General features: G+C 31.1%; 1 protein-coding gene and 3 long non-coding RNA genes across 4 annotated transcripts in view; 1 reads left to right on the top strand and 3 right to left on the bottom strand.

Moving 5' to 3' along the window:
* The first annotated feature begins 5,224 nt into the window (after positions 1-5,224).
* Positions 5,225-13,190, top strand: LOC124897264. The gene is made up of 2 exons (XR_007053996.1): positions 5,225-5,634; positions 12,861-13,190. It is a non-coding gene; the product is annotated as an uncharacterized LOC124897264 (long non-coding RNA).
* Positions 13,191-13,588: 398 nt separating this feature from the next.
* On the bottom strand, positions 13,589-14,436 carry LOC124897263. Its single transcript, XR_007053995.1, has 2 exons — positions 13,978-14,436; positions 13,589-13,885 (listed from the first exon to the last, which is right to left on the bottom strand). It is a non-coding gene; the product is annotated as an uncharacterized LOC124897263 (long non-coding RNA).
* A 1,093-nt stretch (positions 14,437-15,529) lies between these two features.
* On the bottom strand, positions 15,530-17,917 carry LOC107865803. Its single transcript, XR_001672713.2, has 3 exons — positions 17,732-17,917; positions 16,094-17,416; positions 15,530-15,842 (listed from the first exon to the last, which is right to left on the bottom strand). It is a non-coding gene; the product is annotated as an uncharacterized LOC107865803 (long non-coding RNA).
* Positions 17,918-19,896: 1,979 nt separating this feature from the next.
* The window catches only part of LOC107861773 (mediator of RNA polymerase II transcription subunit 6), an 8,550-nt gene continuing 893 nt past the window's right edge, over positions 19,897-27,553 (bottom strand). The window contains exons 2-5 of the mRNA XM_016707141.2: positions 22,741-22,915; positions 21,451-21,520; positions 20,619-20,728; positions 19,897-20,353 (exon numbers count right to left, since the gene is read on the bottom strand). Of these exons, the coding sequence (XP_016562627.1) occupies positions 20,204-20,353; positions 20,619-20,728; positions 21,451-21,520; positions 22,741-22,915 (505 nt within the window). The 3' untranslated portion in view covers positions 19,897-20,203. The remainder of the gene's footprint in view (positions 20,354-20,618; positions 20,729-21,450; positions 21,521-22,740; positions 22,916-27,553) is intronic.

Here is a 27,553-nt window from a genome sequence, read left to right on the forward strand (position 1 = left end):
TTAATAAGTTCAATTACGATTTCAATTATTGTCATATTAATTACACGATCATCTTAGTGTGTTCGTTCTGAGTAGAGTGATCAATTGACTAATTTTATTTGAAATGATTCAAATTAAGTCATTATTAGCAATAGCCAAATTGATTTAATAATTACAATTTCAATTAATCTCATAGTAATTACATGATCATTTAAGTGTATAACCTATTGCAACAGATTTAATTTGTTGCAACAGATGAGTTATTTGTTGAAAACTATCAAACAGATATACACATATGTTGCAATAGATTAGTCATCTGTTGTAACAAATGTCTTTATTTGTTGGCCATTTCTAACAGATGACCAATCTATTGCAACATATGAATTTATCTGTTTGTTATTTCCAACAGATTACTAATCTGTTGAAATAGGTGACTAATCAGTTTCAACAGATGTCTTTATCTGTTTGGTCATTTTCAACAGATTACTCATCTTTTGCAACATCTTAGTCATCTATTGATTCATATTAAGCCATTATATTAGTAATAACTGAATTAATTTAACTAGTATTAATAAGTTCAATTACTGTTTCAATTAATCTCATGGTAATTACACAATCAACTAAGTATGTTCGTCCTGAGTAGAGTGATCAATTGACCAATTTTATTTGAAATAATATAAACCAAGCCATAATTAGAAATAACTATATTGATTTAACTAAAATTAAAGATTAATTAGTAAGTTCACTTACAATTTCATTTAATTTTATAGTAATTACATGATCAACTAAGTGTTTCGTCTTAAGTAGAATGATCAATTGATCAATTTTATTTGAAATAATTAAAATCAAGCAATTATTTGTAATAATTAAATTAATTTAACTAAAATTAAAGATGAATTGATAATTTTAATTACGATTTCAATTAATCTCATAGTAATTACATGATCATCTAAGTGTATTTATCTTGAGTAAAGTATTAATTGACCAATTTTATTTGAAATGATTCAAATTAAGATATTATTAGTAATAGCTACATTGATATAACTAAAATTAAAGATGAATTGATAAGTTCAATTACGATTTCAATTGTTCTCATATTAATTACACAATCATCTTAGTGTGTTCGTTCTGAGTAGAGTGGTCAATTGACTAATTTTATTTGAAATGATTCAAATTAAGTCATTATTAGTAATAGCCAAATTGATTAATAATTACAATTTCAATTAATCTCATAGTAATTACATGATCATTTAAGTGTATAACCTATTGCAACAGATTTAATTTGTTGCAACATATAAGTTATTTGTTGAAAATTATCAGACAGATATACTCATATATTGCAATAGATTAGTCATCTGTTGTAACAAATGTCTTTATCTATTGATCATTTCTAACAGATGATCAATCTGTTGCAACATGTGACTTTATCTGTTTGTTATTTCCAACAGATTACTAATTTGTTGCAACAGCTGTCTTTATCTGTTTGATCATTTTCAACAGATTACTCATCTTTTGCAACATTTTAGTCATCTATTGATTCATATTAAGTCATTATATTAGTAATAACTAAATTGATTTAACTAGTATTAATAAGTCCAATTACTATTTCAATTAATCTCATGATAATTACACGATCAACTAAGTGTGTTCGTCCTGAGTAGAGTGATCAGTTGACTAATTTTATTTGAAATGATTTAAACCATGACATAATTAGAAATAACTATATTGATTTAACTAAAATTAAAGATGAATTAGTACGTTCACTTACAATTTCATTTAATTTTATAGTAATTACATGATCAACTAAGTATTTTGTCTTAAGTAGAATGATCAATTGACCAATTTGATTTGAAATAATTAAAATTAATTAATTATTAGTAATAACTAAATTGATTTAACTAAAATTAAAGATGAATTGATAATTTAATTACGATTTCAATTAATCTCATAGTAATTACATGATCATCTAAGTGGATTCGTCTTGAGTAAAGTGTTAATTGACCAATTTTATTTGAAATGATTCAAATTAAGACATTATTAGTAATAACAATATTGATTTAACTAAAATTAAAGATGAATTGATAAGTTCAATTACGATTTCAATTAACATGTTACAATAGATGAGTAATCTGTTAGAAAAGACCAAACAGTTAAAGACATTTGTTGAAAATGACCAAACATATATAGACATCTGTTACAACAGGTGACTAACCTGTTGTAATAGCTAACTCATCTATTGAAAATTATCCAACAAATATAGACATCTGTTGCAATAGATGACTAAATTGTTGCAAAATATGACTCATCTATTGAAAATTATTAAATAGACAAGATATATGTGAACTCAGAACCAAAATGAGCCACAAAATTTAAAAAGTGACCAAAATAGGTCACCAATTTAAAAAGTTACCAAAATAGGCTAAACGCAACAATTTATTATGTTTTCTATTTTTTTTTCTTAACAGTCAACTAATGGAGTTGACTTTTACAAAAATGTAAGAATTTCTTACGTTTTACACGATGACCGAGGAAAAACATGCAGTGAATTATCAAATTAATTAAAAAGATACTAAAAAACGAGTTGTTCAACATAACAAAAAGTTACGTTCTTAACTTTTTTATAGCAGTGGTCCCCCACCCACAATTTCTTTTTCTACAAATGTCTCATCAATTCTATTTTTTTCTCTTTCTACATATGATAATTATGAATTTTTTATTAGTTAAATTTATTTATATTTTACATGTAGTTCAAATAATTTATTTTTTTCTCTATGTAATAAATTTTTACGTTTTACATAAAAATTTTAAAAAATAGAAGTATCAATTACCTCATTAACTTAACAATTTTCTTATATTTATTCTATATAAGAAAATAATCACTTCTACCCTTAATTATCTGATTTCACTCTAAAAGAAATTATACTTTTGAGTTTTCCTCTACTCCAAAATAGTGAAATGTTGAATTATCGTCGATCAAATATGCTACTATATACAAGAATTATATTTTTTTGGTGTGTTAAAAATATGAAATTAATTTTTTCGGATAGTGATACATCGTAGTTTTCGATTAGTGTCTCGATTAGAATATTGAGGAGACTCACATGCACAAATACGTTTCATATTATAATTAATGGAGTAAAAAATCACAATTTAATTTAGGAACACTCCTAAATTAATATAAGAAAATATATTTTTTTTAGGAACACTCCTAAAAAAATATAATTCTTGTATATAGTAGAATATTTGATTAAAGATAATTCAACATTTCACTATTTTGGAGTAGATGAAAACTCAAAAGTACAATATTTTTAAAGAAAAATTGAATAATTAATGATAGAAGTGATTATTTTTTGATATAGAATAACTATAAGAAAATTGTTAAGTTAATGAGGTAATTGATACCTCTTTTTTTAATTTTTTTTTAATGTAAAACGTAAATATTTATTAGAAAAAATAAATTATTTGAACTACATGTAAAATATAAATAAATTTAACTAATAAAAAATTTATAATTATCATAAGTAAAAAGAGGAAAAAGTAGAAGTTATGGGACATTTGTGAAAAAATGAATTGTGGGTGGAGGACCACTACTATAAAAAAATTAAGAACGTAACTTTTTGTTACGTTGAACAACTCTTTTTTTAGTACCTTTTTAATTGATTTAACAGTTCATTGTATTTTTTCCTCGGTTATCGTGTAAAACGTAAGAAATTCTTACGTTTTATATGTTTTTTTATAAAACGTAAGAATTTCTTACATTTTACAAAAAAAATGTAAAGCGTAAGAAATTCTTACGTTTTTGTAAAAGTCAACTCCGTTAGTTGACCGTTAAGAAAAAAGTAGAAAACGTAATAAATCATTACGTTTAGCCTATTTTGGTAACTTTTTACATTAGTGGCCTATTTTGGTCACTTTTTTTATTTCGTGGCTCATTTTGGTTCCGAGTTCTATGTGTTGAAAAATAATTTAAAATACTAAAGCTCAAATTTTTTTAAGAGAACTCAAACATTTATCCTCTTGTCTAAGGTTTTGTATTAAAGACTTGTCTTCAATTTTAATTAAATTAATTCAGTTATTATTAATAATTGTTTAATTTGAATAAACAAATGACTAATCTGTTAAAAACATCTGTTGCAATAGATAACTAACTTGTTGCAACAAATATATAATCTGTTGAAAAATAATTAAAATAATAGGGAACTCAAATATTTTTAGGAGAACACAAATATTTGTCCCATTGTCGTAGAGATGTCTTTAAATTTAGCTAAATCAATTTAGTTATTACTAATAATTGCTTAATTTGAATCGACAGATGACTAGCATGTTGCATCAGATGATTCATCTGTTGAAAATTATCAAATAGATAGAAAATCTGTTGTAACAGATGGGTCAACTATTAGAAAACAATTAAAATATTAGAAAACTTAAACGTTTTTAGGAGAACTCAAATGTTTGTCCCCTTGATCCTTTTGCATTTGATGTATGGTATATTATTTTTGTCTTCTTTACCTGTTTCATGAAATTTTTCATGTGTTTTACTTATTCTTTGTGCCCCTGTTGAAATTTTTTAAAAATCTTCTAGGTCAAATTTTTTTCGTATATCACTTGGACATTACTTCATAGCTTATTTTATAATAAAATTATAATTTTTGTTGAATTTCTTAATTGGTGTATCTGCTACTGCTACAATGGATAAAACCTGCAACATGAATCCAACATATGAGTCATCTATTGCAACAAGTGAGTAATCTGTTGCAATATATGACTAATCTGTTGCAACAGATGACCCATGTAGACACGTGATTTTGACCCTCCCTAAGTTTAATATAAATATATATATATATATATATATATATATATATATATATATATATATATATTATTTTATATTTATATTTGATCCGATATTATTTTAATTCTTATTACATTTTAAAAATTATGAAAATATATTCAAAATAAAATAATTTACATTTTAGGGTATTTTGTTTTAAATTTAATTTTAAAATAATAATAATAAAAAGTTTCAAAAATATTTTCTTTTAATTTAGATTTTAATAAATAAGCTAGTAATTTTTTTTCTTTCTTTTCTTCTTAATTATATTTTATGTTAGATTAGTTATATTTTATTAAGTATAAAATTAATTATTTATTATTATTATTATTATTATTTTTTATTTTATAAATAATTTATTTATTTATTCTATTTATTGTTATTATTTTTTTTTTAAAAAAAAAGTGATCTTATCCTAAAAAACCTACCCCAACCACCCCTATATTATCTCAACCTCCCTAACTCCCTCCCTTAGGTTCCCTTTATATACTGACAGATCACGGACAAAAAACAAAAAAAAAAAACCAGAGAGGACAACATTTTGAGAATAGAGAAACTTAAGAAGAATAGATAGGGAGAGTGAAAAAGAAAGAAACGAAGAGAATAAAAAAAAAAAAAAAACCAAAAGAGGGAGAGTTGAGAACAAAAGAAAAAAGAAAAAGAGAAAAAATCTAGAAGAAAGACTAGGAGAAATAGAAGCAGTAAAGGGAAAAAGGGAAAAATAGAAAGGGGAATGAAATGATTTGGCGAGTTTGAGTTCGGGGTCTTTTTCGAGTTTTCTGGTTCGACGTAAGGATTTTTGTTTGATTTAGTTCGTCATACAGGTTCTTATTTAATCTCTGTATTATTTTATTTTTTTTAAGTTTCATAATGAATCGAAGCATGATCGAATGTTTAAATTATTTCATGTAGCATCTAGTATGAAAGTTTGTGATTTATATGAAATTTCTGCTCTACGTCTTTATTTATAATTTTGTTTTCAAAACGATGTTACTCCAATTCTTTTTGAATATTAGATAATATAATTTCTTAAAGTTAATAATGCTAAAATGGCGTAAAGTTACGTTTAGTTTATAGTTAAGGTGTAATTGTAATTAACCCATAACATATAATCTATGCATGAATGCACATAAATAAGAAAAAAAAAAATGTACACATGCACACACAATACTATACTACATATATTTTGCATGCACGGGAGGGAGGAGATCAAAATAAAATACTTATAAAAGTTGATTTTGCTAACATGTATTTAGGAGGTGGTGCTTTTGTTAGGGGTTTGGTGCAGGTTCTTTTCTGAACGTTTTTCTTTTTGTTTTTCATATTTTTTGAATCTAAAAGTCAGCCATTATTTATTATTAATAATTTTCCAAAAGTAATTCATCCAAACAAGTTGCTCTTGTCTTTTATTTGCCGCACTGCACTGCACTTTTTGCTTTTGAAGTTAAAGGTTTTCGTCTAATTCCTAAAGTGAATGCTCTGCATAAAAGCCTCTCGATACATATATTTTGATGAAGAAGAGAACTGATATATTGTCCGTTGATCTTCAACACTCAGAATGCCATCACCGTTATCATTTTTTTTGTTGTTTACAACCAAAAATTTTCTTTCGCAGTGATAAGTAAAATGGTCAAGGCAAACTTATGTTCTGTTAGCACTTGCACCTTGGTGTTTTTTTTTTAAAATAAGGTATTTGCAGTTCATTTTGGCTCGGAATCACTTACAAAGTAATTAAACCAACTAAGTGGGTTTGTTAAATGTTTAAATCAAACTACAAATTGTACAAATATATCAATTTTATTTTTAGGCCAGTTCAGTCTTTTCTTCAAATACCAAACAAATGCTTTAACGTTAGGCAAATTTTAGATATGTTTAAAACATTCGTCTCAATTAAGAATGCGGCATACGCATCTTTCCGAGACATTTTAAAATTCAAGGATGTAAAAAAAAATACACCTTGACAAATACTTTTTTAAAATAAACTTGACAAATATTTTTAAATTTTCACCGATTTATTTAATATGAAATAATAGACGAGTTTTAGTATAATAAAATGAGCGATTTTAGGGCCTACTAACATAATTATCAAAATATTTTAAGTCAAGATAAGTTAATAAAGCGACCGTGCTTGAACCACGGGACTAGAGGGGTGCCTCACACCTTCCCCTCGGTCAGTAAAATTCCTTACTCGGACTTCTATTTTCGTAGACCAATATAAAGAGTCATTTCCTTTTGATTAGGGATTCAAAAAGGTGACTTGAAACACCATAACTCAATTTCAAGTGGCGACCCTGTAAATAAAATAATCCTTATTCAAAACTGTCACTTTAATTGAAAAAATCCTTCGACCTCGATCCCTTCGGGCGGAAAAGAGGTGTGACAACCCATATGTTGAATTCATATTACAACACTATAAAACGAATCCAACAGATGAGTAATATATTGCAACAAATTAGTCATATATGTTGCAACAAACTAGTCATATATGTTGCAACATATTACTAATCTGTGCAACAAATTAGTCATATATGTTGCAACAGATTACTAATCTGCGCAACATATTAGTCATATATGTTGCAACAGATTACTAATCTGTTGGATTCACGTTGCATATTTTATCCATTATTAAAAAAAAGCAGTAACAACAAATTAGTCATATATATTGCAACAAATACTTATCTGTTGGATTTACGTTACATGTTTTATCCATTACTAAAAAACAGCAGTAGCAGATACACCCAGATGAGAAATTCAACTAAAAAATAACAAACATTAAAAAAAAATAACAAAAAACATAAAAAATTAACAAACACCAATAAATCAAGTTCCTCATTTACGTCATAACTTAAAAGTCCTAATTTTTTACTCGTGAAAATCGAAAAGAAACGATGAAGAACTCGAAGTTGTTGTCGCCGGAGAATGTTGTCACGTCTACTGACGGTTGAAAGTAAAAAAGGAACGGGCAAGAACTCAAAACTATTTGTTGTCAGAGGTTGAAGTTGCACAAGATTGAAGGGAGAAATTTGAAAAGTTGTTGGTTGAGAGAAGTTAGAGAGAGAAACTATCGAGAGAAATAGAGAAGAGAGAGAGAGATTGATTTGCAGAGGGAGGGAAGTTTTGTGGGTGTGGGTTAATTTGTATTTTTAAAAAGATTAAAAAGTTTAGAAAATATTAATCAAGTCCACAATTAACCTAATCAACTTTTTTCAGTTATGTTTGACCTTTTAAATTGGTCAATGTCACCAATCCTTCGTTTAAGACTTAAAAAAACATATTTCCTTCAATTGGTCAATGTCACCAATCTTTCATTCAAGACTTAAAAACATCTTTCCTTCAATTTTCTCAAGTAACTTAGCTATTATAATTCGTGATTAAATGTTGATGACATATATTATGCGGATTTGTTTGTTATACGACAGTATTTTATAGATAATTTTTTAAATTAAAAGGATTCATCTGATTTTGATTTTAGCTATACTCTGACTTTATTCTTGTAGAAGTTGTGATTAGCTGACATTACGGGGTTGAATTATAGCAAGGAATAGTATTGAACTTTTGACCTTGCTTATACTATAAGCAAAATTTTAATTAATCAAGTTTGCCTTTTTGCTTGAATTAAATAATTACCTTTAATTTGAAGGGCACTAAGAGCTTTACCTTAAAAGAGTGGATGAACAAGTAATCCAGCGCTAACACTAGTCTATAATTGAATATTAAAAATTTATAATGCCTAAAATTCAAGCTTTTGGATCTTGAGCATATATATTGAATGGATCGAAACGAAATCCTCCAAACGTTCTATATGTAGCCTCTAGTATATACTCTCTCCGTATCAAGTTACCCGTCTCAAATTTTCTAATTTGATTTTTCATTTTACTTGTCTTTTTTCATTAATCAAGAAGAGACAATTATTTTTTCTTCAAATTAAAATATAAACATCATTTAATAGAGGTACTATGGTAAACTAGCCATGTTATTAATTATTTTTCTTAATCAATGTATCATCTCAATTTGGAATGGGAAAGTATATTAATTAATCATAATTAAATAAAAGAAAATAATATGCAATCGCATATCATACATCTTGATTAATCATAACTAGGGGTGTATAAACCAAACCGTTAAGTCAAATCGAACCGATGAATCAAACCAAACCGAGGAAAAAAACCGACTTATGGTTTGGTTTGATTGGTTTGGTGTTGGAAAAAAAAATCGATCATTCTTGATTTGGTTTGGTATTAGCAAAAATAAAATCAAACCGAACCTAAACCGAACCGACATAATACATATATAATTTTAATTTTTTATACGTAAAAAAATATTACTTATAATCTACTTTCTAATTACTTTTATAACTTTTTTATATTTAGAAAATAGATATATATTCTTGGATCTTTAGTTATAATATTTAGGAAAAAGGACATGAACTGATCATTTTAAAAAGAAATGACCCACACTATAAAAATATGGACAATTGGAGCCAGTTGGCCCAATTTATTTCTTTTTTTTAGCCACTTGACCCAAAATCACTCTCCTTACACAATTAAGGAAATTAAATGCTCTTTACAGTTGTTACTCTTAAATCACTTTTCTTTTCTAAATATACTGTCTCAAATCTTCTTTTTTTCTCTTCTGTTATTCATCGATCAATCTACTGTGTTTTATGATCAATATCAAAAATTGATTTGTTGTTTCTTGCACTGAAGCATTGAAAATTATGGACATGAAGCAAAAAATAGAAAATAAAGGAAAGTTAAAATTAATGGGTAAAACGGTCAATTTTGACCTCAAATTTGTTGTTAATGATGATTATTTTACAGAATCATCACATACGGGTTTGTACTTGAAGCAATGTCATAGTTCTTTAAACTTGAAGAAGAAGAAAATAAAATAATGAGGTCTCAAGGTAAGAGAAAAGTCATGTCTTGGTCCATGTTCTTCTCAGAGGCTGATTCAATCACGGTGAGTCAGAGATGTTCTTCTCAGAGGTTGACTCAATCACGGTGAGTCGGAGATGTTTTGATGCATATAAAGATAAAAAAAAATATGCCAATAGATACTTTTTTATACCGGATTGATACACTCTTTTTAAAAGAGAGAAGGGGAACTTTCGCATGCACATACAATCTCTATACTCAATTGATACTCGTTTATACCAGTTTGATACACTTTTATACCATATTGATACACTTTTTTTTTTTAAAGAAGGGGAACCTATGGATGCATATGCAGTCTTTATACCCATTTAATATATTTTTATGTCACATTGATACACTTTTATACTACATTGATATACTTTTTAAAAAAGGGAGAGGGAATTCTTCGCATGCACATGCAATTCCTATAATCAGTTTATGCTCTTTTATACCACATTGATACACTTAAATTCAACATTAGATATCCACTGACCTCCGTATTTTATCATTATTGAAACTAAAACTGAAGTTGAAGCCATTATTTTGTATCAATTTTGAGCAAATTTACAATGCAAAAAAATTATAGGAAGCTAATTGAATGCAGATTTTTGGAGATTTTATACAAAATTTGTGGAATAAGAAAGATTAATTGAAGTATCGAAAAAGGTAAAAGAATGGAGGTTTGGGAGTTTGAATGGAAAGAAAATTGTGAATGAAAAGGAAAGAAAGAAAGAGAAAGTTACTTTAACGACATTTTCGATTATGTTTAAGCGTATGACAGTGAAGGTTAGCTAATGAAATTAGTTTGTGGCTATTTATAGGGTATTTGATTTTGAGTGCTATTTTTATGATATTATTTTAGTTTTAGGTGCTATTGCTGTCCTTTTCCCTAATATTTATCCATTAGTAACAGATTAATACAAAACTCAATATTAATATAAAAACCTATAACTTTTCAATTGCTTCACTTTACATTTTACTTTCCAAGTTTTCAGAAAATTCTCATTATTTCCTCATCTTACTTTTCTCATTCTCCTCATTCGTCAAGTTTTGATTTTGGTTTGTTTTCCTTCTCTCTTTTTTCTTGTGGAATTATGTTATAGTTAATTATTTTATGAAGTTAAACTTTTAATAAGTTGTCTCTAATTCTTCATTCTTCTTTATGCTCACATTTTATGTGAAGGAAATTTTCAGACAAGCTATTGTGACCAGTAACTTACAAATTGAACCACTGAGTATCCACATGATATTACTTTGAGAGATAGTAGTTTAGACGTCTTAGTAATTTGCCAACTTAATTTTAATTGGAACTACTCTATGACCATTTTTTTTAAAAAATTTTTAGTGAAAACATTTAATTTTTTTTTTCAATCACATTATAATTGTAAAAAAAACCAAGAAAAAAAACCAAAAATCGAAAAAACCAAAAAAACCGATTAAAACCGAAATATAAAAACCGATTGTATATTGATTTGATTTGATTTATAGATTTAGAAAACCGACATTGTTGGTTTGGTTATATTTTAATGAAAAATCAAACCAACCCGATCTATTTACACCCTTAGTCATAACATAGGGATACAATTATTTTTTTAATGGATCGGCTACTTCCCAAGACGCCAGGAGATTTGATAATAGCAATCTAGTTTATTGATTATGATCAAGAAGACGTAAAATGGACAAATACTAGGACCAGGGCATTGCAAATTTGAGGGGAAAAAAACATACGGAAGTAATACATTATGTTTATCTTGGATCAATATTAGAGCCCGTCAATATGGGCTAGGCCCAACCGACCTATAATTTGATGGAGTTGGGGTTCAGTTTTTGCAGCCTATTTAAGAATAAGGCTCTTTAGTCTGGCCCGAATAAGCCCGTGGCCTATGGAGCTTGAGCAATGTGGGTTGAGCTAGCCCGTAGGTCAGCCCGTAAGTCAAATACATGCAACTATTTAGATTGTTTATTAGTATTTTTATTTGGTTCGAAGGATATCATGTCAAAAGTTATTTAATTTCAATATTAAGAGTATTTTTGGAGGGTGTTGGAGACTTGATTAACCAGTATTAATACTATGTAATATTGTCTGGTAATATTTATATTTATTAATATTCTAAAATTAAATTATAAAATATTATTTTTTAAAAAGTGGGCTGGCCCATGAGGCTCGCGACCCACTAAGTAATGGTGTGGGTTTGACGTTTTTTGACCTATCATTTTAATGGGCCAGCCCGACCTAGCCTGTCAAATTCAAAGCCCGTGTGGGCTAGTCTGGATGGACTAGGCTGACCCATATTGACAATTCTAATCAATATTGATGCATCCCATCATTCAAACTTCGTGCAGCAAAATTATACGTGTGAGCTACTAATGACAAATAAAATTTACATCAGGGAGTAGTAATAATTTGGCAAAAGATGCTATCAGTAACTTTCTTAATTATTCAAATCCAACCCCCCCTAAAAAAACAACAACTAGGTGATTCTTTCTATCTGTGAGTCATAGCCTTGATGAATAAAGTTACTTGATATTTGCTGCTGATAAGAGGTGGCACATACTCGTGGATTTAGTTCAGGTACACGAAAGATGGACGATTATCAAAAAATAAAAACAGTTCTCTTAATTAGATTAGCCTTAGAAGTAGATTCGTAGGTTTGCTTATTATTTAGACTAGTGGTCACATACTGCACTGTATTAGTATTTTATGCCTTGTATTGCAAGGTCGTCCTAAAAGTTGTACTTGAATTTAATGTAATCTACTACGTACGGCACATTAGGACCATTTTACCTACAATTTTTTTTTTCAAACAAAACCTTATATTAATAGGTAAGATAATCTAAACATTTAATTAAAAGCTATCAGTGTATGATTAGAAGTCAAACTCCGAACGCAACTAAGATTTCAAAAACCCCTAAGAGGATAATCAATTTAATTTGATGATTGCACTATTAATTAACAACTAAGTAACTACTAAACAAATTATATATCAGAATTAATTAACGAAGAATAATTATGAAGAAAGTACAATGGTATTACCTTGCTCAAATAATTGCTATATTTGCCTTTATTATCATTCTCTGTTTGTTCGTGTGCGTTAGAAGAAGAAGAGTTTCATCAAACAATGTTGTATTACCAGTTTCAGCCAATGCGGCGGCGCCATCTGCTACATCCAGATCTAATTTAGGACCACAACAGCCTTCAGAAGATAATTGTGAGATTATGGTTTTTAATGAAGGTAGCGAAAGGGGAAAATTAAATATTAATGGGGAGAACGATTGCGCGATTTGTCTATCGGAGTTTATAAAGGGTGAAAATTACAGTGTTCTTCCGGTTTGTCGACATAAATTTCATGCAGATTGCATTATGATTTGGTTATTAGTAAGTAACAGTAATAAAACTTGTCCCATTTGCAGGACTCATGTAACTACTGTAACCTCACCAATAAAGTGAAAGTTCAGATAGTCAATTAACCGACTATTATGATTCTTCTTGTTTTTTCATTAGGTTTTATTTCTTGGTAGGTGATTAATTTTTGATCACACACAAGAGGTGAATTATATTATGCGGAGTTGTTTGTTATACGACATATTGACACATTGGTTATGTCATTACAGAGAAAATTATTGATTAATTAAGAGGAGTTATGTTAATTTCCCTAGTCTTTTAATTGTGTATCTATACTCTTTGGAATCTATTGCTCATTAAATAAAAGAAATTTATAAAATGTATATGAATATCTTTTTTTTTTTGAATTGGTTACTTCACAAGATGCCAAGGGGATTAATTTTACAATTGCAAGCTAGCTTATTGATTATGAACAAGAAGACACAAAATGGACAAATACCAGGACCAGGCCATTGCAAATTTTGAGAAGGGAAAAAACATACGGAAGTATTTAATTTATGTTTATAATTATCTTGCATGAATGTTACTGCATCCGATAAATAATAATCCAAAGCATATTCAACGTGTGAACTACTAATTTCAAAATTACAATTTATTCTGGATTATAAATTCTGAATCCGACTCTGCATGTCGGTTAAGGCGAACCATTGTGGGACTGAGTATTGATAGGAGAAGCGCAGCAGCTGCAACAAGATCCTGGTGGTGGAGGTTGGCAACACACACAAGCAGGACATATTGATCTCCTTACAAGTACTTCTGCATATATGTATCCACATTACGCAAATTTTTATATTAAAATCCCCAAAAAGAAGAAGAAAAAAAATATATATGTATGATTAATTAATTACCTCTATACACGTTAGAACGAGCAACGACACCTTGTTGTATTCCAGGAGAGAGGATTAACCCAATGAAAACAAGGATAATCGCGAAAATAGATGTTGAACTTATGGTCTTCATGATAGTGTGATGAGAAGAAAGCTAGAAATTAAATTAATTTTTTGATGAATGAACAAAGTATTAACATATGGTATTTTATAGTGCAAGACTAGTAAAGGGAAAATGATGAAGCTTTGAACGAATTGAACAACTGCGTGTTCTCACTTCACACTTAATTAGCAAACTGAAGGTTGACTTGACTACAAGTTAATTGGTTTTGATGAATTTGTTCAACTTATTATATTTGATTTGCTATAAATTTATTTGCAATTTGGAGAATTTCTGAGCTTTATCTTTAAAAAAAAACAACATGAAATGATTGAAAAGTCAGCAATTGCGATTGCTGATTTATGCACATGAGGACTGAAAGTTTGGTAATGCAAATCTGGAATAAGTCTAGTTTGTTTGGGCGCATTTTCAACTCTTTGAATAGTACTCGATCTAATTTATACTTGTAAAATTTCAACGCCAAGAAGACTTTTTTTTAAAAAAAAAAAAAAAAAAAAAAAAAGTGCAAACACTGATTAAAAGCAACTTATTTTGGCTAAGTATTTTTTTCAAAAAAGTATTTTTAATAAAAAATAATTTGTGCTTGGTCAATAATTTTTTTTTTAAAAAAATACTTTCGAGCAATAATTAATTTTGACCAAAATTTTAAAAGTGTTTTAATGTACTTTTCTCAATAATACTTTTTTAAAAAATGTTTTGAGGAGAAATTACTTTTTTAACTTATAAAAAATTGCTTGTGATACTCTTCAAAACACTTATTTTCTTTTAAAAATTTGATCAAAAACCTTAATTTTTTAAAATAAGCACTTTTGGAGAATTTTTTTTTTATAGTAATTCTTTGTTCATTTGGCGAAGGGATTGGGGGTTAGGTGGGTGTGGGGGGTGTAAGTAGTTTATCTCAAACAATGTTAATCAAATAAATTGTGATAAAATCTCAAATTCGAACCAATAAAAGGCAAATTCACCCTCTAAGAATAATAATGTTCTAGTAAACCCGCCCCAACTTCAGCCCAGAGGTTTGGCGAAGTTTAAAGTCTTTTTTTTTTTTAAAAGTTATGTGAGAGTTAATTAGATATTCAATTTATTTTGCAAATTAAGTTATAAACATGTCATCTTTTATTACACGAATTTTAATGCACCGTTAAAATTTGCAACTATTCTAAAGTTTTTTTTCTTCTTTTGACGTGATAAATGTCAGTATTGAGTTTTCATCATTTCTGTGGCTCTTTCTGCTGGTATCATGCTGTTTTTTGTTTTTTTCTTGTTCTAACGTTACCTTTTTTTTTTTTCCATTGATATCTGAGGGTAATTTTAAATTTTAATTAAAAGTTGATATGACAAAATTTGAACGTTTTCTTCTGAATTGGGAGTGAAATTCATACGCTAGAACACAAATTTCAATTAGTACATCGTGAATGAAGCACTTTTTTCTTAATAGAAAGTGAAAACAAATTCCCAAACAGAAGAGAAGCAATATATTCACACAAATAAAATCCAAATCACCGTCCCAAAGTACAATTGCCAAATTAAAAACATAAATTGCAGAAGCAAATTATTTTCTTATTTCATTAATCTTATTATGTTGAAATCATCACGTACGTACATCGATCGATCTCTTGTCATCACTTTGCTTAATTCCACGGTCACGGTCACGGCAGCTCCACGGAGGCCGTAAACGGGACAGCACAAGCACACATGCAACAGGGTGGCGTATTTGGTTGGCAACAATGGCAATTCTCACATTTTGGTTCCTTAAACCCAAGTTCTGCATCAATCACCATCATGAATTCGTAAGTTCTTTGAGGTTGTTACTTGTTAGTTGCAACTAGTTAAATTTAAGGATAAATTCTAATAAGAGGATTCAAAAAACAAAACGTTGCACTAAATTTTTTTTCTTCATATAAAAAAAATTCAACAAGTTATTTGTATACATAATTTTTTCTTACAACAAACGTAAACTCGGACACTAATGTTTTAAATTAACTTTGTTCGATAGTAAATGTACTGTTAAATTACCTCGACGAGTCAGTCCGTTGGCGTTGCTGGGCACAATCGGCGATAAAACAAGCATAAAGATGATGATTGTAGCCAGAAGAGTGTTCTGAGAATTCATCGCCATTGCCTTGGACTATAGGATAATTTGATATAAAGCTGTGATAATGTTGTTAATATTAAGCATACACTACTTTAATATAGTAGTTATATATAGAGCTTGATGATGCAATATGTCATATATTTATAATATGTTGCTTGATAGAACAAGGCAAATATACCACTTTTTAATGTACACAATGGAGGTTTTAATTCAACCAGTTGGAATTATTCTAATAAGTAAATTAAAATTCTTGAATTAGTCTACCCTTAAAAAGTCGTTGAAGCTTAGATTAAAAGATGAGAAATAGTTTGGATTAGACTTTGCTACTTATTAGACTAGCCTTAAACTAGCCTTGCAGTTTCTATTGGACTTGTGGGCTTGCTTTGCCACGTTGGGATCGGCCACAATTTAAATTTAATATCACTATTTAAAAAATGTGTAAATATAATTTATAAAAAATTATCGTTTTGGATGGTGTTAGATTTAGGTCTAATGTGTATTCATACATTATTCGACCTACAGATGGAATATCAAACAATCATCTGAGTTTGCAATAACCATATAAATTTTAGATTGTGGTATAATCCTTTCTTAAAAGATTTTTGGTTAGCTCAAAAAAAAATCTTTATTTTTTAGCTTGTGATGGCGTGGTCTAAAGGTCCATAAATTGCAAATTTTTAAAAACATAATTTATTAAACTGTTATTCTAAAATGGAATAACCGGTAGATATTCATCGAATTTGCATTGGATAATAAAATTCAGAGATAGCCACATTTTTAGTCTTGTAATTAAAAAATAGTCAACGTTTGTAATGCCTTTTAGAGTGTGCAGGATATAAGAGCTTTTTTATTTTTTTGGTAGAGGATATAGGATCTAAAACATCAATACTACAACAACAACATATCCATATATTGTCACGTAGTGGGAATCTAAAACATCAATTATGAAAAAAAAAAAAAAAAAACAACAACAAGACAGAGAAATACATTAATGATAAATTATCAACTCCATATATAATAATAAGCTTTGCATGTTCTTGACATACTGTCAATTTTTTCCCCACATAATATACTGACCTACATTCCAATATATTCAATTGGAAATTTATTCTCCAATCAGAATAAGAGCTATGGATTATTATTATGAGATTGAGTAACGTAACAGGCACAATAGCAACATGGTGGCGGAGGTGCTGTTGATTGGCAACATAGGCATGGTGGACACTTTGGCTTTTGATACAGTTCTGCCAAAACCCAAAAAACAATCAAAAGTTTGATATAATAATTACATATGAATATTTTTGAAATTTAAGTTATACGTACAAAAATGATATAAAAAAATATATGTACAAAAATCAAGTCACTAATTAAAAGACTCTTGCAATTTGCAAGTAACTCTCTAGTTCAAACCTTAATTACCTAATGACCTGAAAAAATTGCTAAGCAACTTGCTATGATGGGTTAAAGTGCATTCGTAGCATAAATAATTTTTTTATCTTCCGTGCATATAACTTAAACTCGAATGGTTACGATAAACATTAATTGGAATAAAGTTATACCTCTATGATTGATTAATCCTGCTGCTGTGCATGGATTTGAAATAAACATTGCAATTATAACTACTGCAATGAAACCAGACCTTGATATAGAAAAACTACTTGCCATTCTCTTTTTTCTTTTCAATAATGTTTTTCAAGTGTTAATTAATTGTCTGCACATTAAATCAACAATTGTATCCTTTCTTTTATAGGTGCTCTATACCATCAAATTCATCATCACCTGTCTTTGTTATAATGCCGCATTAAATTTGATTTTATTCTTCTACCACTATTATTTCACTTTCTAAGACAGTTTCAAACACTAACAAGTCTGTTTGGAATTAACTTGTGGAAAAAAGAAATTCTTTTTTCCAAGTCCAAGTAGGGGAGACTAAGTCTTGCTTTTGGTTGTTTTCAGACAAGACAGGCAGTAGTTGGTAGGCAATCCTTCCGTTTCGTTTTAGTTGGTCATCTTTTTAAAAATATTTTTAGTTGTCCCCTTGATGAAATCAAGAGAATTCTGTTATGTTCTTCCAATATTACCCTCAACATTAAATGATTAAACAAAGTGTATTTACTCAAATTCATATTTTCAATGCATAATTAATAGGGTTATTTTAGTACAATAAGTCTCTATTAAATAATTTCTAAAGGGGTGTGCCAAGTCAATAAGGGTCAACCAAAACGAAACGGAGGGAGTAATTACAAATTTCTTGATAATTATTGATTAATACCCCAATCTAATAAAAAATATTTACTTATCACATTTTGTTTTCTGAGAGTTTAATTATCTGGAATTTGATCAACATTTTATGATTTATTTTATTTGTCATATTAATACTAGGATATAGGAGAAGAATTGCAACTTCTAATATTTTTTATATAGTTTTTGAGTACCTAAATTTAAAATTTAAATATTAAATTAATCTATTTTAATTTAGTTTTAAAAATTAATTAAATTAACTCAGTGAAACGTGATAAATAAAAGAGAACTTAGGGAGTAGTAGCTAGAATACTACTATTACAGGGCAGTATAACTAAGATCCTTTTTCGAAAGTGTTTTTGTTAGAAATTAAAGCTTTTTGAGGAAATTACCAATTCTTTTAATCCGTTTACCAAGTCAAATACGAGTACTAGGATCCTTTGTGACACTCCCAAGTCAATATCTGTTTGGAAAAACAACATCTCTATTAATTACTTTGGTGTGACGCTTGATTTGTAAGTAATAAATTTGATTATTTGTTTTGTGAGGAAAATATTCATGGATTATCAATATGGATTGTGGTGGGATTGATTGAAATCCCTCTACATTAATTAAAGGTTTCGATTTGAGCCTTGAATTTGGAAAAAATCCCATTCACCCCCATAAATAGGTCATGAAATGTGTGAATGCAAATTAATCGAGTTTCAATATGAATACTAGAAATGAGGTGAAAAAAAAATTAGAAATATTCATGAATTTAGTCGAACATAAGGAATTGAGGAACCTTCTCGGCACAGGCTAGGTAAATATTCTAAATTAAATAGAGCTTACTTAAAGTATTTGACTTCTGTAGCGAGCTTTCTACCGTAAAGTCAAAGACGCCCCAACACAACATACTCTTCCGCTGGCACTTAAATTATCTGCTAACACATGTAAATCTACTACCATTTAACCCAACTAGATATACACCACGTAATACAAATAGCTTAATTTCAATTGGTTTGAAGTTCATCCGAAACATTTATGCTAACTATAAACAAAGGTATGATGCTGTTATCTCTTTTAGTTTTCAACTCTGTCGACCATTTTCGAGTTCAACAAGTAGAGTTTTTGTCAAGCCTCAAGCGTATGTTTGAGATTCTGCTCACTATTATTATTTTTCAATTTTATAACAAACGCAATTCGACCTATGAGCAGTAAAAAACTAAAGAAAAAGATGGGACCTTTTACAATTGTTGAGAAATGCCAAAACCAAATGAGTCAAAGTCAAGAAGTCAGCTGGTCATTGCAGCACTATAGACTTTGAATTGTTTTCTGTTTATATTTTTGAACTACTTTATTCTTCCTTTTCTCTTTGGACTGTAGAATGCATTTATAGTCCAAAGTAAAAGATATGTAAGACTGAACAAAACGTTACACTGGGTCAAGTAGCTTAAATGCCCAAGATACAAGTAGTCAAGATGCATGTGATGTTTCTCACAGATTTCTCAATACTCCAAGCCTTCTTTCTTTATATTGTTGTTTAAAAGCAAGAGGGGACTTGAACATTTTGAGTTCGTAACTATGCAATCGGTCTGAATTAGGACATCTTCAGTAAATTACTGTGTGCTGCTTCTTGTACAAACTCAAACTTGGCAATGGAACCAAGAAATGATAGAAATAATGAATTTACCAATAACTTCAGACTAATCATTTTACTTCTTCCCTAAATGTCAGTAATCATTTAGCTTCAGACAACCTTATCTAATAGGTTCTTGCTCCTATGCATTGGTTGACAAACCACTCCCTTCTCATACCTTCATTCTCTTTGAGGGGCCTTGATCAATAATAGGATCAATTGGTGGCAGTTGAGCTTCTGGTTGCTGGTTTTCAGAGGGTTCTGAAGTGGAAGGGGGTGCATAGCCTTCTGGGAAAGGTGGAGGCGCAGGTACAGGTGGTAGCTGCACAGATAGAAATAAGTATGTAAGTTTCAAAACTTGACGCATTGAATTTTAACACAAAGATCCTCGTTAATGACGCCTGGGATTGCATATAAAATTTCAGATACTTTCCAGATAACTAGTTCAAAACTCAAATGAAGCTCCTTAGCTTACAAGTGACAACCTCACAAAACGAATTGGGACAAGATTAACGAGCTTATCTAGTTAAGAAAGCTCCATGCAGACTGTACAAGTTCTGATGTCAAGGAATTGAGAAGCAATTTACCTTCCGTTGTAGAGAAGCAAGGATGTGATCAACTCGCTTAAGTTCCTTGAAGTCAATGGCCTCTTTGGCGGGCTTAGCTTCAGAAGCTGGACTATCATTTTCAGAATCCACTGCAAAAGGAATTTATCGAGTAGAATCAAAATACTGAAATAGTAGTAAAAATGATAGAATTGACATTGCAAATTGAATGTAAGATTGTTGATTTAAACAATACGAGTAAGATAGTGTCATGAGAGAGATGCAAGACGAACTTTGAAGAATTCTTGTGAGAACATATTCATGAACAACAATATAGGCGAGCAGAGGTCCAACTTATCAAAAGGACATATCCACACACCCAGTCTTAACTCCCAACTTTCAACCTGACAACTAAATGGCAATGCGTCCTAATCGGAAATGCAGTGCTACAGTATCCTTCAGAAATCTTTTGCTTCCATTCAAGCTCTTGAAAGGAACCAAAGATAAAATAAACTTGTATACTACTTTATCTTCCCCTTTTTGGATGGTAATCATGCATAGAAATTTATTATGCTAAACATGATATGAATACCTCATAACATATTTTTCAAGTGAAATATTATACGTTTATGACTGCCTGTCGGACAAAGACAGATATGAGAAGTGAACTAGTTGGCTAAATGCTCCATCAGCCACTGCATGTAGATTGAATAGCTTAAACTGTTACAAATGTAGAAAGGACTGCAGAACAACCATAAAAACATATACTATTCGTCTCATTAAAGATCCTTATGCTTCCGTGCCCAAAACATCACTTGCACAAAGAAAAGGTAAAAAGGATGGGAAAAGTAAGAGGAAAGAGATGTCAAGCTACCATATCCAATCTTTTCCAACTTTGAGGAAGCAGTACCGAAAGCTTTTGATATATGATATAGAGCACGCCCCTGTGAAATAAGTAGATGAAGACAACGAACGTCAATGACCTTTGATTCAATTAATGTATCCTTCGACCCACACAAAATTAAATAGTGACATCCATAGCACAGAAAAAAGAGGACCAGCTTTCCCCATAAAAGCAAAATACTTCAAGTATATCAAAAGATCACACATATTAACTGCTTTCGACAATACTAAAGACACGAATACAGAAGAACATATAAAAATTAATGCTGATTCTCATTGCATTATCCCTCTAAAAGTTTCCTCCTATGAAATTTTCCAGATGGAATTCCTGCAGTCTCTCCTCCAATTTCAACTTCCCTTTTCTCTCTTTTTCCTTTGGAATCCTATGAAATTGTACCGAATTTCTTCTGAGAAGGGACCTAACATGTCATGCCTACTTCAAAAGTTCCTTTTATGAGTCAAAATACACCCCGATTAAAAATCAACAAACACGAACCAGACCTTGTCGTGCATTATCTTTAACGTCTGGTGCCACAGGTAACTCATATTAAAAGCATACACACATCAAAAGCAAAAACAGAGGATCAACAGCAACATTTCCTAAAGTACTACTTCAGACAACAAAGCCTCATTTCTTCACTGCCCACAGATGTTCAAGTGACTGAACTAAACCGTTGTTCCCATCTACTCTCATCCATCTAGTTTCTCATCATGCTGTACACATAAATCCTTAGAAAACAATGCTTTTGTTATTTATTGAGTTTTAACTAAGCAAAAAGGAGATCCTAAATTATTAAAATGGTACCATCTGTAATCTGTCTAATGTTCATGAAGAACAATTTATCTACTCTGCTTTAGCACTATGTTCACCGCCCTCTGAAGGCCTCAATACTCCTGGTTCTTTGCAATGCATACAACAGTTCCAAAAGTAAATTCCTTTCGAGGGGCAAGGAAGTTCTTGCACACCTGTATGGATCATTCGGAGGAAACACCGACAGAAAGATCAAATATTCAGAACGTTAAGCACATATCTTTCTCTGAACAAAAAGACAGAAGAAGGGAAAGTGAAATATATTTCCTAACCAAGAAAGAGTCTTAACTTCTTTCCCATTCGAACTGCCAGACCCTAAAGGTGAAAGATAAGGACTGCACTCTTGGTTTATCAAGATGATCACATGTAATATGATGGTGGGGAAAGTGCCACAAACAATTAGCAAAAGACAATTTAACACACAAGAATCAACAAGACTAGAATACTAACAAGACGAGATGCAAACACGTTGCAGAGCTGTGGAGCTTGGTATATTGAACCATCCAAGATGTAATAAGTCAGCATCGGTGTGACCTTCTCAGGACTATCCCTCTTTTGCTTGCGGATGACAAAGAGATGAGGCTCCATTACTTCACTCAGCGTGTATTCTACACCTGTCATTTTCCTGCAGAACAAGTCGCATATTCAACTTCAAATTAAATGTGCATGTGATCATTACCAAAGACCATAAATTGACATGCGGTCTTGAGAAAATCGGGAAATACACATAGAAATAAAGTCTGTACTTGTTAATGAACTTGTGAAGGATAATAAAATCGTTAATTTTCCCTAAAATAGCTGCCTTCAACTTGTGCTTATGGTCTATCAATTTTACCTCTTCCAACATACTCTCCTTTCCCCGCCCCAAGAACTTCAAACTGATTGATTAAATTTTGCACCTCCAATCTACCTTCTGTCGGCAACAACATACCCACTGTAATCCCACTGATGTTGGGCGTATTTATACACCCAAGTGCCGCATTTTACCCATATTTAAGCTTAAGTTCCGAGAATAAAGTCACATATATCTATGTGTTTTGTGCATAATTGATGTGGTGAGCTAATAGACATGATTAGACAATTTTCAGGATAAAATGCAGCTGAAATGAGCAAAAATTAGTGAAAAACGCAAAAGGCGGAATCAATGGATGTTAGACGTGTGCAAAACAGTATAAGAAGATGGATACGTGCCGTAGAGATATTCCACTGCATTCCATAGGGCGCCACGGAGCAAGGGTCCAAGTGATAGCATTGAGGAGGCCCAAAACAGTGTGGGTGCGCGTCGAAGGCGTGCCATGCCTGGCAGCAAGCGCGTCCACGGGCGTGCCATGGTGCTAGGTTGGCGCGTCCAGGAGCATGTCACAGGGCAGAATTGGCGCGTTGAGCAGCGTGACATGGTGCTGGATTGGCACGTTGGCCAGCGTGACACGGCGCGGGGTGGGGGGGTCTTCCGACTGCAATTTTCAAGCCAAGTCCAAGTAGGATAGGGGATTTTTTTCCACTCTATAAATAGAACACTTGGACAAATATTTACAGAACTTTTGACATAGGGAGAGATAGGAGCTGCCGTGGAGGCCGGAAAAAATTGGTTTAATCTTTTCTTCTCCATATTTATTTTTACATTTTTCTTTAGATAGTTTGTTATTATTACTTTATGTCTATGTGGAGTTAAACTTCTAGCTCTAGGACTAAGGTAGCTAATTACATGGTTATTTGGTAACTATCGATTCGACAAGTATTTGTTTATCATATTAGTTGTTCTTATATTCTTGAGCTTACTATTTTTAATGTTTCACGACCACTGAAATAAATCTATATTCTCATTGTGAACTCGAAAGACGGATCATGAGATAGAACGAAAAAATAGGGAGTAAGATCTCTTCTTTAGCAAAATATGAAATTGATTTGTTGCTAGGATGAGAATATACCTAGATCGCCTTTCTTGGTTGTAAACGAGAAGATATATAAATGCATTCTGATTGGATTATCGCATCTCCGTTCAACGATACATTTGTGAGGTCAATTAGAATAGGCGATTAGAGGCTCGGAAGACCATGATCATATAATCAACAACTAGATAAACAATCAAGTCGATGAAATTGATTATCACCATGATTGTAAGCGAATTCATAATCGTAGATCGATTAATCACATTGATTACTTAAAAAAATTTGTTCTTTGTTTGGTTACTTGTTCACCAGTCATTTTCTTTTTCTTTTTAGTTTAGTTAATTCTTAAATACATTTTTGGTATTTACCTCTTGAATAAATAATCTACATTAGTCTAATTTAGTAAAATAGTTAATCGACAAGTCCCTTTGGGTACGATATTCGAACTTAAAAATCCTATAGTACTTGTACAACCGTGTACACTTGTGTGCACTTGGATTCAACACCCACAAGTGAGGTCTAGGGGAGGGTAAAGTGTACGCAAACATTACCCTACCTCGTGGAGTGTAATGACCCTTACAGTCATTTTCTTGTATTTTCATATAATTTTAGTACTATCTAAATGTATCGTGGATTATTTAATTTAATTTGGCATTGATAGAAATATAATTTAGTACCCTTCTAGAATATTTTCGATATTGGTAAAATTCTTTAAGTGATGATATATTTATATCACTTTATAATAGACTTTTATGATTTATTAATATTTTAAGAGGAGATAGTAATTTTAGAAATGTTAAAATATTATTATTATATAATAGAGGTTTTATTAGAAATAATTTTCTATTAATTATGATATATTCAAAATATTATAATTATTTTATCACGAATTTATGCAATACTCGAATATGTATGCAGTGTAGAAAATTAAATTGGTGTGGCCACCACTACCACACGTGGAATGGGAAGGGTGGACCACATGCTGCCACTTGTCTTCAAACCTTAGGCCTAATCTTACTTATATATGGTACACTTAACTTTTAAAAGTGGAAAAAAAAAAACAGGAAAAGTGAACTTTCGTCCACTGATTGTATACATATACACGTCCATATCTGTACTTTCCCATATATTTGGCCTATCTCAGTTTGCTTTCTTTTTTTTTTTTTAGAAAATTGGTTAGAGTTCTTGGTTAGCTCTACAAAGTTGCATATAAGTTAAGAGGCGTAGTGGAAAACAATATCTTTGATGTCATTCAAATTCGGGTTCTAGCAAGATACTATTTGAAGGATTCGCGGAAAGATATTATAGCTTTGGCGTCCAGGTAGGCTAGGTTTACCCTACCTTTAGATTGAGCTTATTTACCGAAATTGTAAACTATTATGCTAGCTCTAGATGAGTACTTATAGTTGCGCACCATTTGATATCTAACATGCCCTATTTATCCGGATTAGGACCCCGTTCTAGTAAATATTTAAATATTATCTTTTAATATAATATAGCATCTATTACTTTAGGACGTGAAACTAAATTGCAAAATCTTGAATTTATCCCTTTTTAATTAAGATTGGCCTTATGATTATTTAGACGTTGACATTGTTATGGTATGGTTTGGATTTTAATATTACCGTTGGGTATGGTTACTATGAGTTCCGGTTCGAGTCCGACATTTGATTATTATTGTTACTATGAGTTCCGATTCGAGACCGGCATTTGATTATTATTGTTACTGTGAGTTTCGGTTCGAGTCCGGCATTTGATTATTATTGTTACTATGAGTTCCGGTTCGAGTCCGGCATCTGATTATGGTTGTGGTTCCTCTGAGTTCCGGTTCAAGTCGGGTATCTGATTATGAGTTCTATATATGTGGCCTATCGTTATTACCCATTATGTCCAGTTCGAATCTGGCATATGTCTTCTTGTTATTATCCATCACCACCGGTTTGAGTTCGGTGTCTGACCTCTCGTTACTATCCATTGGTGCCGGTTCAAGTCCGATGCACATCTGGATGACTATCATGATTTATTGGGGTCAGCGCAGTTATAGATTATTTATGTTTATTTTCATTACTTATGTGTCCCACCGGCTTATGGAGGTACTGTTGGGTTAATTGTCTTCTTCAATGTGCCTAGCAGGCTTATGGGGGCCCAGCTATGTTATGTTTGATATGTCTGTCATTACTGCATTATTCATTTTCTGTATCGCTTACATTTATTCCTTTATCTCATTGGCATAGCTTGGCAGTTGTTTACCCTTTCTGTCCCTGTTTACTGTTGACTTGGATTACATCCTCGCATTGTAGTTATACCTTTTCTGTATTGAGCTCAGTCGGCCGATGATGCCTACTGAGTACCCGCTGCTTTGTTACTCATACTACACTTCTGCATCTTTTTCCTGATGTAGATCCGGGTACTAGCAGTCGACGTTGACGTGATTCCTACCTTCCAGTACTGATTCAGAGCAGGGTGAGCTTGCTGTCGTCCGAGGTTGATCCTCCTCTATCTACTCTAGTTAGTCTTTTGCACTAGAGATTGCTTGTGTATATTGTGTACATTTTAGATTTTTGTCTAGTACTCTGGGTACCAGTTAGTAGTGCGCTCTAGTACTGACCTTATCAGGTCTTGGGAGGGATTCATTTGTATAGTTGGTCTTTTTTCCTCCTCTAGTTTTGATATAATATATATGCTCCCTCCTTAGTTTTCACTTATTATTGTGGTTGTTATCATTATACGTGTTCTTTTATTTGGTCTCTGCCTGTTAGCCCGTTACCTATCATTCCGGATTATGGCTTGGCTTGTCTACTGGTGGGTTAAAGTAGGCGCCATCACGACTTGAGAAATAGGGTCGTGACAGCTTGGTATCAGAGCATAGGTCTTACTGCTATTGTTAGTACTGGAGTCCCACATCGGCAAAACACAGGAGGGATATTGGGTATATAAGTAAGCAAGCCTTACTCCCTAGTGACGCGTTTTAAAGCCGTGCGGGCCTGAGCCCAGAGCGGACAATATCACTAGTGGATTGGGGAGTTACAGGGGTCTCTCGAGCTTTGATGGTTCGGGATGCCCGTCGAAGCTAGGGCCCCGGCTCGGGTTGTGACATGGAGGAGATTATTTCCAAAAGACCCTCAGCTCAAAAGACCCTCAGCTCAGGTGCAACAAATCAAAGCAGTTACAGCAAACGAAATATGACAGTAAAGAAAATGTGTCAATCTACCATCTGCCAGCAGAGAATTAACATTCAAATTGTGAATTTAAACCCCAATAATTCAATTTCACAATGTCAGCAAAATCATTGTACAATTTTACAAAGATTGGAACTTCTTCCTATTGTTTTCTATCATTTGTTCGCAACCCAATCATGATTTAAGCAAAAAAAA

Source organism: Capsicum annuum, chromosome 3, assembly GCF_002878395.1.
Source record: "Capsicum annuum cultivar UCD-10X-F1 chromosome 3, UCD10Xv1.1, whole genome shotgun sequence".
NCBI lineage: Eukaryota > Viridiplantae > Streptophyta > Magnoliopsida > Solanales > Solanaceae > Capsicum > Capsicum annuum.